Genomic DNA, 13,064 nt, shown 5'->3' with positions numbered 1-13,064 from the left:
GCTCTGTCCTATTTCCCTGATGTATGTGGCTTCTATTTCTTTCTTTTTTTTTTAAAGGTATTATTTATTTACTTATGCATACAAGAACTGGGGTGTAGGCTATTGGTGTTGGGGAAGGGGTAGGTGGGTGAGAGGATTTACCAGAGACAGAGTGGGGAGCAGAACAGGCAGATCCACTGAAATACACTGCTGAGGGGTGCAGCAGGTGAGACTGGAAAGGTCTGCTGAGCCTCCCTGGCTGTGGATCAAACTCATACGGCAGATAGCTTGATATCACTGAGACTTTAATCCCGGCACCACCAGGGAGGCCCCGGTGGCTCTATTTCAAATGTGGTTACCTCTTGGTTTTGGATGATTGCTGGAGCTGAAGCTAGAAGTATACCTGCTTTTAAGTAGCTAGGAGGAGAAAGCAGGAAGGACATGCCTCTTCCTTTTTAGGAAGTTTCTCAGAAAGCCTTTTTTTTTTTTTCCCCAATATTTTTTATGTATGTATGTATGTATGTATGTATGTATGTATTTATTTATACAAGCACCGGGTACAGTCAGAAGCCTGGGAGGGTGAGAGAATTCACCAGAGCCAGAGCCGGGAGCAGAGAGGCAGAAGGACTGAAGTACACTGCTGAGGGGAGCAGCGGGCGGCAGGAGAGGTCTGCGCACCATGTGGGACCCTCCTGCGGTGGCCCGGGAGCAGCCCGGGATGGAACTGGTGCTGCAGAGGCTGCGGGCAGCTTCGCAACCCATCGCTCAACCACTGCGCCACCAAGGAGGCCCAGAAAGCCTCTTTTTTTAAACCTATCTTTCTTCAAGGGAGGCTGGGAAAAACCTTTTAACACGGTTGCAAGGTATCCAGCTATAAACAGGGGGGTCAGAATAGCCATTGAGAGGTGAAAAGAGAAACCCTTCTTTATCAATACATCTTCTTTATTAATGTGTCAGGACTTTTCCCATACTGCCTAATTCTCTGACTCTAGCTGGGTGTTCTCCAATTTCACTCAGTTCTACCTGAGAGATAGCATCAGATCCCACACATTAAGGACTCAGTCCCACAAAACTGCCCCCTGTTAGGTGCCAGTCACAAATCTGGTTATTGCTTGTGCTTCTGATGATCAGCTATAAATCATGGGTTCCCATGATCCCTTCCTTAGGCTTGTTAATTTGCTATAATAGTTCACAGAACTCAGGAAGAGTTTACTGATTAGATAAGTTTCTTATGAAAGGTTGTAGGTCAGAAAAGCAAGGTGGAAAACTTGCAGCAAGCAAGTATAGGGGAAGGGCAAGGAGCTTTCATGTCCTTTTCAAGTGTGCTGCCTTTCTAAAACTTCTACTGTTCACCAACTTGGAAATTCATCCAAACCCCATATTTCAGGGTTTTTGTGGAGGCTTCAGTGTGTAGGCATGACTCATTAAATCACTTGGTGATTGGTAACTGAACTCAATCTCCAGCCTCTCTCCTCTCCCCAGAGGTGGGATTGGGTATGGATGGGGCTGAAAATGTTAACCCTCTAATCACATCTTTGGTTCTCCTGGTAGCCAACCCCCAGACTCTCCTTTCACTGTGATCACTTTGGAGCTATTTCAGGAACCAAAGACCAAACATAACAAGATGCACCCAGTACTCTTACCACTTAGGAAATTACATAAGTTTTACGTACCAGGAGCATGGACAAGATCAAAATAAGTATTTCTTACTGTGAATCACAGTATCGTAGGAGGCAACTCAGAAACCTGAAAAAGGAAAATTCAGTGGAATGCAAGAAACATGGGCAAGAACTGAGAAGTATGGTCATTAGAAAACATGAAATAAGGAGGCTGAATTAAGTGCAGCTCTAAAAGTAATTAGAATAACGGTAGGTGGGTTAAACCACTAATCAAAGATATAAAATCTCACATCGAAGTTTCTTTAAAAACATTTCTAAAAAAGATGTTTGGTAATACATTGTCTACATTCTAGAACTGGAAGTATACTTGTAGCCAACTGTTTTAAGTTGGGTTAATTATTTTGGAGGAAATTGATCCCTTCATGCCACTTTTCTGGGTCTTTCACTGGTAACTGTTAAAATTCAGGGAAGTTTATGATTTACAGATCAAATCGGGATGCCCTGAAGATCAATCTTTGTGGTTTTTCCTACTGAAAGATTCAGTAGATGACCATGTTGATTAACGAGATAGGAAGACCAATTAATTTCTTGACTTACATAAAATTTATCTGTAAGTACCATGAAAATAGTCTTTTTGCAATTTATTTAAAGTAAGTGCATATGGAGACTATTTCTTGAGAAGAGACCTAAGGCATTAAATAGGGCTTGCTTTTTGCAAAAAGTCAGTAGCATTGTTTCTGCTTCTCTCTCTCAGATCAAGCACTGCGCCTAGCAGAAATTTTACTACCTCTCCAAAATCATCAGCAAGTCCCTATTCCTCAGTGTCTGCCTCTCCCATTGCAAATGGTGATAGCACTAACACCTCTGGGATGCACAGTTCCGGTGTCAGCAGGGGGTAAGAGCAGGTCCTTTCACTTTGCTTCCCTTCCTTCTGATTCCTTGGCCAGACTGTACCTGGATTGCTGCTCTACTGCTACACTAAGCCTAGTGGGATTAGAATTTCCCAGGGGAATGTGCTGCATGAGTTATTCACTCCAGTTTATACCCACAATAAAGTGTGTTTCCTAGTTCTGACTTACGTTACTTGTACTCCTGAGAGCTGGTGTTTTCTTCACAGCCTAAGTCACTGGTGGGCATAGGGGATCACTGCATTTGTCTGTGAAGGGAAGGGCTAGCCATATGACAGAGTAGCTATGAGGGGATGATTCTCAGCTGTGGGAGAGTCCTGCTTGGTCCCTTTCTCGATGGCTGTGATCCTTTGTTTTCAAGAATACCTGCCACACAGCATAGACAGTGTGGAAGAGGAGGGTAAGGCGAGAGAGAAGGTACGCATGAACACTCAGGCATAGTCAAGACTGAGCGTGGCCTTGTGGATGGTGGCAGGTGTAAGCTCTTGATCTTGGTAACCAGAGTATTACTCCCTGAAGTTACCTGGTAGTTAACCTTCTGAAGGGATACAAAATCACCATTTCCAAAGTCTGAAAATGGAGAATAACTTTTTTCTCCCTAAGGATATGCTTAAACACCCACTATCTTGTTAAGTCCAGGGTAGGGTTAAGGCTGGGGTATGGCAGGATACTAGAGAGGGAAGTAGAGAGAACTTGTATCATGGCATTATTATCAGGCCCTAGAGGAACCCCAGAAGGCATTCTCAGAGCATGTGTACAGAACTCACATTTATTTCTGATGTGGATTGTGTTTTCCAGTGGATCTGGCTTCTCTGCTTCATATAACTATCAGGAAACCCCATCATCTCATATACAACCTGGGCTCTGTGGACTTGGAAACCTGGGAAACACCTGCTTCATGAACTCCGCTTTGCAGGTAGGGGGAGATTGTCCATCTAATTAACACTGTGTAGGCATGGAGTGTTGCCAGCTCTGAAAACTCACCCGAGCTTTAGTGTCCAGAATTTTATCGGTGCTTTATTGCCTAGGCATGATTGGTGATTGCCCAGATGGTTAAATTCAGTCTCACAGTGGACTGATATCATCTGACCCCAAATCTCACACTGTCATATTATTGGTCTTTCTGGAATGTCTAGTTGTCACCCTAAATCACAATATCAGAGCCTAAAGTCCCTTCCCTCCACCCTGCCCTCTGACCTGGTGAACAAAGATACTCCTACCAAGGAAAATACTCTATGGGTCAACAGAATACTTCCCAGAAACCAATTACTCTACCTGGGGATTCAGTGGTGAACAAATCAAATACAGTTTTTGTCCTCACAAGTCTTACAGTCTAACTTTGACCTTTGTTGGATTACCAGGGAAAAGATAAGATGGTTTGTTAAAAGATTAGTTAACTATTCTGTGGTGAGGTGGGAATAAGCCCCAGTACTGAAGAAAAAAGACTTGAGATTTGACTTCACGTGGGCATGTTTTCTTAAATCTCTTTGTATCATCAATTTTTCTGAACTATTGAAAGAGGATAATAATAATGAGGAGGTTTATAGCTCTAGCTATAAATATCAGATGAAAATAAAAAATTTCATGATCTACGCTTCTAGCTCATGATGCTGGGAAAAGATAAAATCCAAAGGAAATAGAAGAAGGGAAGTAACTGAAATAACAGAAATTAATGAAATACAAAGTACATTTATAGTATAGACAAATTTGATACTTTGTAAGAAAACAAATAAAAATTGATAAACCTTTAGGAAGACTGATAAACCTTTGGGAAGAAAAAAGAGAAAATACAAATCATTATACCAGAAATGGAATAAGAAACATTACTATAGATCCTACAGGCATTAAACTGATTTTTAGGGACTAAGAACAACTTTATGCCATTAAATTAGACAGTTTAGATGAAATGGACAATTTGTTAAACTTGCACAAGAAGAAATAGAAAATCTGAATATCCCTGTATTTGTTAAAGAAAGCCTTACAACAGAGAAAATCCTTGTTTTGGATGACTTTATTGGTGAATGTATACAGAGCTTTAGGCAGAAGTGATACCAACCATATATACTCTCCCAGGAGTAGAAGAGGTACAATTCCAAACATCATTTTATATACTCTGGTATAATGTGGCATATTCTGATACAAAACTCTGACAAGGAACATTTTAAAGGGCAGTTTTTAGACCATGTTATCTCATACAATAGATAGATACTGTTCCATAAACAAAAGTTGAGCAAATCAAATTCAGTGATGTCTAAATAAAATAATTACCGTACAGGCAAGTGGAGTTTGTTCCAGGAGAACTATGTTGGTTTAACACCTGAAGAATTATTCATTGTCATTTAACATAGTAGCAGAATAAAGAAGGAAACCATATGATCCTATCAATAGGTTTAGGAAAATTATTTGATGAAGTTCAGCATCTACCTTCATTTTTTAATTTGGAAAGTTAAAATTAATATGTACATGTACAACAATATTGTTTATTGGGTTCTGTACTATCTAATATCCTGATTTCCCCGCCCCCCCCATAGAGTTTTGACTCTAGTAAAACATTTATTCTTCACTTTATATTTTACTCTTCTCATGAAACAGTGGAATGTTCCAGTCACTTTGAATAAGAAATTTTAATCTTAAAACTTAATATCGTCTAGGGCCTCCCCGGTGGTGCAGCGGTTGAGCGCTGGGTTGCGAAGCTGCCAGCAGCCTCTGCGGCGCTGGTTCGATCCCCGGCTGCTCCCCGACCACCTGAGGAGGGTCCCACATGGCGCGCAGACCTCTCCTGCCGCCCTCTGCTCCCCTCAGCAGTGTACTTCGGTCCCTCTGCCTGCTCTGCTCCCCGCTCTGGCTCTGGTGAATTCTCTCACCCTCCCGTGCTTCTGACTGTACCCAGTGCATGTGTAAACAAAACAAACAAACAAATAAATAAATAAATAAAAAACATGCCTCTATTTAAAAAAAAAAAAAAAAAAAAAACTTAATATCGTCTACTGACTTGAAAATCAGTTGCTTGTGAGGTACCTGGGCAGCCGGGAGGGGTGGGCGGTGACACACAGGTTTTAGTGTAAGCTTTGTAATCTTCCTGGGGTGTCTTAGGTGTTGAGTATGAATTCTTCAAAGACCATACCCCTGGGAGGTTACCCACTAGGTAGGCCATCAGTTGGACTTCTGGGAGACTGTGCTTTGCTGTTTTGAGCCAGTTGAAGAATCTTCTGAGCACTTCATTTTGTTGGAGCTGACACTCATTGGTCCTTTAGAACTTGGTGTATCTTGTATCTGTGTGCTCCCCAGAAGGGGTGTGAGTTCTGATCATGTTCTCTTTCAGTGCTTGAGCAACACTGCACCGCTGACTGACTACTTTCTCAAAGATGAGTATGAGGTCGAAATCAACAGAGACAACCCACTGGGAATGAAAGGGGAAATTGCGGAGGCCTATGCAGAACTCATTAAGCAGATGTGGTCTGGAAGGGATGCTCATGTGGCACCTCGAATGTTCAAAGTAGGTTTATAATATATTCTCCTTTTCCCTGTTTTAGGGAGAATGGTTTAATGTTGTAATGAGGAATTCCTTTACCTGTATTTTGGGATTAAGATAGGATCTGAGACTAAAAGCACCACATGATGAATCAGATGCTTCTTTTCTATTGTCTAGTCATTCAGCACCCACTTATCTTAAAATGTCCTTAGGGGGACTCACTGGTAGCTCAAGGGGTTAAGTCTCAGCACTGTGGAAGCTATTTGCAACCTCTGCAGCACGAGTTCGATTCCCGGCCAGGGAGCTAACCCACATGGTGCAGCAGACATCTTCTGTCTTGCCTGCTGCTCCCCTCAGCAGTATATTTCAGTCAGTCTGCCTATTCTGCTCCCCACTCTATCTCTGGTGAATCCTCTCACCTCCCACAACTCTGGCCTATACGCTCAGCTTTTGCATGCATAAATAAATAAAATAAATCTTTAAAAAAAAGTCCTTAGTCCCCACCTCTAGGCTAGAGATATTTCAGAGTACATTTGTAAGCTGGTTGCTCAGAAAGGTGGTGGCAGTGCTCACTATCCTAAACCAGACCATCAAGATTTGATTTAAACTCCAGTGACATCTGCAGGATAGTCCCAGGTTTTCTTAGCCTGGAACCAATACCACCTGTGGTTTGAGTTGGGCCCTCTAAGTTAGGAATCAGGTTCATATTCTTGGGAAGTCATGTGAGGGACAGTTCTCACTTGGAGTCTATTAACTGGAAAGATTGAACAGGAGAAGGATGAACTGCAGTAGATAATTGGAGCAACTCAGCTTTCCCCTTACCCTTAACCCTAAATGTTTTCTCCTGCTGAGGGGGGAGGGCCTTTCCTCAGTATGTTGAAATCTGAGAAATCCTGTTGAGCCTGCACCACCTGGGGTTCATGGAATTTTCATGAAGCCCATTATAGGAAAGATATGCATATTTTTTATTCAATGAGGGGGGAAAAAAGTACTCAAACTCAATGAGAAAATTAAGCCCTAGATGGTTTATTGAAATTAAAACCTGATTCTTTAGTCATATTTGCCTATGAGAAATATATGTAAATTCCTATTTACATATTAGATCATAGAAAGACTAGAATTGGTGACAGGACATAGTGTTCAAGCTAATTGGCAAAAAGTATTTAGAGAATATAGTATAGAGTCTCTTCAGTGATGTACATGGTCTCTGCCTTTTCTGGTGTGATAGTTGCTAGTCACTTGGAATGTGGTTAGTGTGAACAAGGAACTAAATTTTTATTTTTTATTTTAATTTAAATAAGAATAGCCACATGTTGTTAGTGGCTATGGTATTGGAGAGCATAGGTGTAGAGCAGTGGGTCTCTAACCTTGCAATGCATCAGAGTCTCTAGGAGGACTTGTTAAAACAGACTGTTGGATCCATCCCCAGAATTTCTGATTGTATAGATCTGGGGTGGGGCCCAAGAGTGTGCTTTTCTAATAAACTCCCAGGTGAGGGCCTCACCGGTGGCGGTTGAGAGCTGGGTTGCAAAGCTGCCCGCAGCCTCTGCAGTGTCGGTTCGATCCTCGGCCACCAGGCGACGGTCCCACATGGTGTGCAGACCTCTCCTGCTGCCCGCTGCTCCCCTCAGCAGTATACTTCGTCAGTCTGCCTGTTCTGTTCCCCACTCTGGCTCTGGTGGGTTCTCTCACCCTCCCGCACTTCTGACTATACCCAGTGCTTGTATAAGTAAATAAATAAATCTTAAAAAAAAATAAACTCCCAGGTGATGCTGTTCCCACTAGTTGGGGACCTCATTCTGAGGGTCACCGGTGTAGAGGGTTCTAGGAATACGAGGGCTTTTTGTATCAGGAGGATTCCTCTGACTTATGCAGGTAACATTTGTAAAGTTCTTATAGAGATTGAACCAAAGAAGGAAGTTAGAGAGGGAGTCATGCCAGTATTTAAGAGGCATGATTTTTCTGAGATATCACTCTTCACTCTTCTCTTAGGGTAGTGACCCAGGTTCTAGGTCAGTCATTGACTTTCTGATCTGGGCCTTCTCTGTGGTGAGAACTACTGGCATCCTTTAGTCCCTTGAGGAGTTACTCTTGGCCATTGCTACCGTAGAGTTCTTTGCTGTCCCAGCTGGTTGTGAAAAGCTATTTTTCCTGGCTGTTTCCTGTCTGACTGCATTGATTCTTTATATTTTATGTCATTGCTTTTGTTGTAGACCCAAGTGGGACGTTTCGCCCCTCAGTTTTCTGGCTACCAGCAACAAGACTCTCAGGAGCTGTTAGCCTTTCTTCTAGATGGACTACATGAAGATCTGAACAGAGTGAAGAAGAAACCCTACCTGGAGCTGAAGGATGCCAATGGGCGACCAGATGCGGTATGATATTGAAGATTTCTGAATAGCAGTACTCTAAAGAAGCTGCCTCCTGTTGAGAGTTGCAGGGACATCTTTCTGCTTTTGAAATATTGGTGCCAAGACCCTAGTTGCCTTGCCCTGTTTTTGGTGATATAGATGTGGACTATGGTAAAGAAATGTATTCTAGGTCAGAAAAAGCAAGCTCTGGCTGCGCCTTATGCTCCTCTTGGGCTTCTCAAAGTTAGAGTCAGTTTGCTTATTATAAATTTAATTGGTGAACCAGAGACTAGGACACTGAAAACTGTAAAGTGCCTGTAGTGTGGGCCCTTGGGCTTTCATTAAAATTCATCTGTGTATTAAAACAGCTTGTTATTAATATTATTCTGACCTATGAAAGGAGAAATTAGTGTTTAACTTACCCTGTCATGTTGGGGAGATCAGAGATCAATATGAACACTTCAAAATAACAAGATTTTTTTTTTTTAGATCTATTTTTATTTATGTATCCAAGAAATGGGGTCTAGGCCAGAGGTGCAGGAGATGAGAGGATTCACCAGAGACAGAGTGGAGAGCAGAACAGATGGATCTACTGAGATATATTGCTGAGGGGAGCAACAGGCGAGACAGGAGAGGTCTGCTATGCCATGTGGATCAGCTCCCTGGCCAGGGATCAAACTCATGCCACAGTGGCTGGTGATAGCTTCATAGCACTGAGACTTTAACACCTAACCCCTGTGCCACCAGGGAGGCCCCTAAAATAACAGCTCTTAAATGAAAAGCTGAACTGCACTGTAGATTAAAACCTCACTGAAGGGACTTTGAATCATTTAAACACCACACAAGGTGGTCTGTGTGCCCTGTTTCAGGGCATCTATTTCTCATAAGAGGATACACAGTCACCTTGCTTTCCATAAATCTTAGAGACGCTGTTAAATGTGGGGTTGTGTGTAGCATTGGCGTGGTTATGAGTACCACGTTATGCTAAGAGCAGTCCTAGCCCTGGCTGGCCTGGACCAAGTTTTTGGCTGCACAGACTGCTTCAGGTCCATCTCAGGTTTTTCTGTGAATGGATGCAGGGGTATTGAGAATGTCTTATTTATCCCTTCCCCTTTCTTTCAGGTGGTAGCAAAGGAAGCCTGGGAGAATCACAGGTTGAGGAATGACTCTGTGATTGTGGACACGTTCCATGGCCTCTTTAAGTCTACTTTGGTTTGCCCAGAATGTGCTAAGGTTTCTGTGACCTTTGACCCATTTTGCTATTTAACTCTCCCACTGCCCTTGAAGAAAGACCGAGTCATGGAAGTTTTCCTGGTTCCTGCTGACCCTCGCTGCAGACCTACCCAGGTAAGAGAATTGGCATCCTCATGGCACCCCCTGCTGTGACTGCTCTCTAGACCTGGACAGTGAGACTACTTCCATCTCCTGCATTGGAAGCCCGTCAGTTGCCTCTGGTGGGCTTGTCTGAGTTTGTGCCTTTGAACTTCATCAGACATTTTTGTAATCTGTGCCATTCAAGGCATATCATGAAGGTCCTTTTAGCCTTCTCTGTTATAACCTGGAGTGATCCTTGAATCTTAATATTGGAAAACCAGAAGCAGGTTACTCTCTCTGGTCACATTCACCCCTAAATCAGCTTGGAGAGCTGGCCAATACAAAAGACCAGATGAGAGCTGTGACCAGCATGTCTTAGTATTTAACCCTGCTGATGACTCACTGCATGACAGTATTGCTTAGCCTTCTGACTTTAGTTTCTTCTATCTAAAGAAAGATGACATGTAGAACTGGTGGCAGTTTGTACAATTTTAACAAATTTTTAAAGGAGGTTAGTGCAGGACTGCCGAAAGTTAAGAATAAAGTAAAACTGTTTTAGGAGGGAAAGAGATGGCCCAACTCCTATGTAACCGCCAAATAGAGAGGCAGGTGCTGACAAAGATTTGCCAGTTTGCTCTGCCAGCGACTTATCTGAGCCCTAGCCTTATCATGCACTGACTCTGAAAGACCACTTCTGTCTCCCACAATTCCTGCTCTTCCCAACTCATCTCCTACCCTTTGCAGAGCACCCTGGTCACTCTGCCCATCTCTCCTTTGCAGTACCGCGTGATTGTGCCACTGATGGGTGCCGTGTCTGACCTGTGCGAAGCTCTCTCCAGGCTGTCTGGAATTGCTGCGGAAAATGTAAGGCGGGGTAGTCAATGGCACTTAACCTAGTGGGACACTTCATAGTCCTTTGGAGTTTATTTTCAACCTTGTAGCCACTTTGGCAGACCCTGCTGATTAGGTCTGGTTGTCCAGCCTTCCTGGCCCTTGATCACTGTGCCCACTGTGGCTGACACCATCCCTTTTTGCCTGGAAAACTCTGTCTTTCCTCTGTCAAAATCATACTAACATGGCCAGAGGACCGGGAGTAGGGCTGTGCCTCAGCTTTTACACCTCTTCCTATACCACTTCTACTGTAATGTGAAAAGCTGGAAGTGCTTTTCTATCCTAATTTCCAAAAGTCTGTGAGTGACATGAAGAAGGTCTTAGTTGAAATCTTTATTTAGAAACAACTACCCATGCTGAATTTGCTATTGGGCCTGGCCCTGTGTGGAAGTGGGCAAAATGAAGACTACCCCTTGCATGAGGACCCATCCTCCTGGATGCTTCCACTCCATCCCCTCCCCTCCCAACCCCACTCCTTCCTGGTCAGTACCCTTGCTCCTCACTACTCTCTTGGACCTATGCTGTTTCCAGGCTGTTCTACTATATGCTAGACATGATGTGGAGACTTCTGGTCCCACAGGAACTTCCCCAGAGGCTTTGGATGACTACCAATCTCTGGTTGGCACGCCTCACTCTTCCTGTCACTTGAGAGCAGATCCCATTGTGAACTTTGGGGAGATGTTACCAATTTGTTCTCTGCTGGTGGCAAACATGCTGCTCCCTCTTGGAACATGTTCCTTGAGCTCTGGGGCCAGCACTTTAGCGACACACTATTTTCTTTCTTTTTTTTTTTTTTTTAAGATTTTTTTATTTATGCATATGAGAGCTGGGACACAGGCCAGAGATGTGGGGGGTGAGAGGATCCACTAGAGACAGAGTAGGGAACAGAACAGGCAGATTGACTGAAATACACTCCTGAGGGGTGCAGCAGGTGAGACAGGAGAGGTTTGCCTTGCCATGTGGGTTTTTTCCTGGCCAGCTGGGGATCGAACTAGTGCTGCAGAGGCTGCGGATTGCTTCATAGTGTGGTGTTTAACCCCTTGAGCCTCGAGGCCGGCAACACACTATTTTCATTTGTTCCTGGATTTTAAGTGGTTAGTAGGGCACTCTTACTCATCCTTTAATCTTTGTTATTGTTTCTTAGATGGTGGTCACAGATGTGTATAATCATCGGTTCCACAAAATTTTCCAAATGGATGAAGGTTTAAACCACATCATGCCTCGGGATGACATCTTTGTGTGAGTACTCTGATTTCTGATGCAGAATCAAAGGAAACAACAGGCTTTGCCTCATTGGTGTCTCCACTGCAGAAGTTCTGGCAGTCAGTGCTTGCCTGGATTTGCTTGGACGCTTGGGTGCAAGAGATGGACGTTCAGGGGATTGTGGGAGCCATGTGCTAAGAAACAGTGCATGGTGAGGCACTTCATAATTAGATATTCCAGATAACTTTCCTCATTATGTGCACAACCTTTTATCAATAGTTGCTACCCATTAAGACCTGCGTAGTGGTCTTACAGATGGTCTTACTGTCAGAAGTGTTTTTCTCAAGAAGAGTCGCAACTGTGTAAGGGGCTATGGGAAGATAGGGAAGGGATATGATACTGGGAGGTCTGGTCTTTTCTTTGCCACTAGCAGTGGTTTCTTAGCCAGGTGTCATACCATTGATCTCCATTTCAGAAATGATAGGAAGGGTTATTTTAACAGTCTTTTTTTAGCTCTGACATCCTACAAGCTTGAGACTCAGTTTTCTTATCCCTTTGGGAATAGTACACTTTCACTGTGGCTGGTCTTGACTCATCCTGAGTCTTCTTGCTTCAAGGCTGCTCTGCGTATTAGCATGTGTGTCCCTCTCCCAGGTGGAGTAGGGTGGAATGTGAGCTTGCTTGTGCTCCCAGATAGCACTTGCTCAGGTAAGCTTGAATGTAGGCCATACTCATGCCACCTCTCTCATTCCCTCTCACACAGAAACTTGCTTCAGCTGAGAAAGGATTTTAGGATTTTGTTTTTGACTGAGCAATGCAGTAAGGCCTATGACTTCTAGGTCACTCTAAAAATTGTGTCTTGACTGCACCCAAGAATCTAGTTCTATTCCCACTGTGTAAGCTGCTTCCCCACTCACAGCTGCCCTCCCTCGCTTTACAAATGGAGGGTGCCAAGGCTCATACCGAACTGCAGAAATAAGGCATGGCATAGTCAGCTTTCATAGCCTTTTCTGACCCTAAGTCCTTAACACAGGCTCCCTCAATTCTGGAAACAAGCAGTTGCATGCACTCGAACTGAGAGGAGCTGGATGGCACACTGTGGGGAGCTTGAAAAACCTGCCACAAATTTAGGAATTTTCAGAGGGCTTGAGGGCCAACCAATAGGTTAGAAAATTGTTTTAAAGACAAATTGGAATTATCTTTTTTTTTTAAGATTTATTTATTTATGCATACAAGAGCTGGGGTGCAGGCCAGAGATGCAGGGGGTGAGAGGATTCACCAAAGACAGAGTGGGGAGAAGAACAGGAGGATTAACTGAAATACACTGCTG

At 43.5% G+C, this 13,064-nt stretch overlaps 1 protein-coding gene across 2 annotated transcripts in view; it reads left to right on the top strand.

The window, feature by feature from the left end:
* Positions 1-13,064, top strand: part of USP4 (ubiquitin specific peptidase 4) — a 40,850-nt gene that overhangs the window by 15,402 nt on the left and 12,384 nt on the right. Inside the window, exons 7-13 of one of the 2 annotated variants that reach the window (XM_037529009.2) lie at positions 2,353-2,493; positions 3,305-3,422; positions 5,829-6,002; positions 8,192-8,350; positions 9,449-9,673; positions 10,421-10,504; positions 11,676-11,770. In XM_037529009.2, the coding sequence (XP_037384906.1) occupies positions 2,353-2,493; positions 3,305-3,422; positions 5,829-6,002; positions 8,192-8,350; positions 9,449-9,673; positions 10,421-10,504; positions 11,676-11,770 (996 nt within the window). The remainder of the gene's footprint in view (positions 1-2,352; positions 2,494-3,304; positions 3,423-5,828; positions 6,003-8,191; positions 8,351-9,448; positions 9,674-10,420; positions 10,505-11,675; positions 11,771-13,064) is intronic. The other variant, XM_037529014.1, reaches the window with a different exon arrangement.

The sequence above is a fragment of the Talpa occidentalis genome, unplaced genomic scaffold (genome assembly GCF_014898055.3).
Source record: "Talpa occidentalis isolate TD23 unplaced genomic scaffold, MPIMG_talOcc4v2.1 talOcc4.10, whole genome shotgun sequence".
Taxonomy (NCBI): domain Eukaryota; kingdom Metazoa; phylum Chordata; class Mammalia; order Eulipotyphla; family Talpidae; genus Talpa; species Talpa occidentalis.
This window is presented reverse-complemented; position numbering and strand designations above follow the sequence as displayed.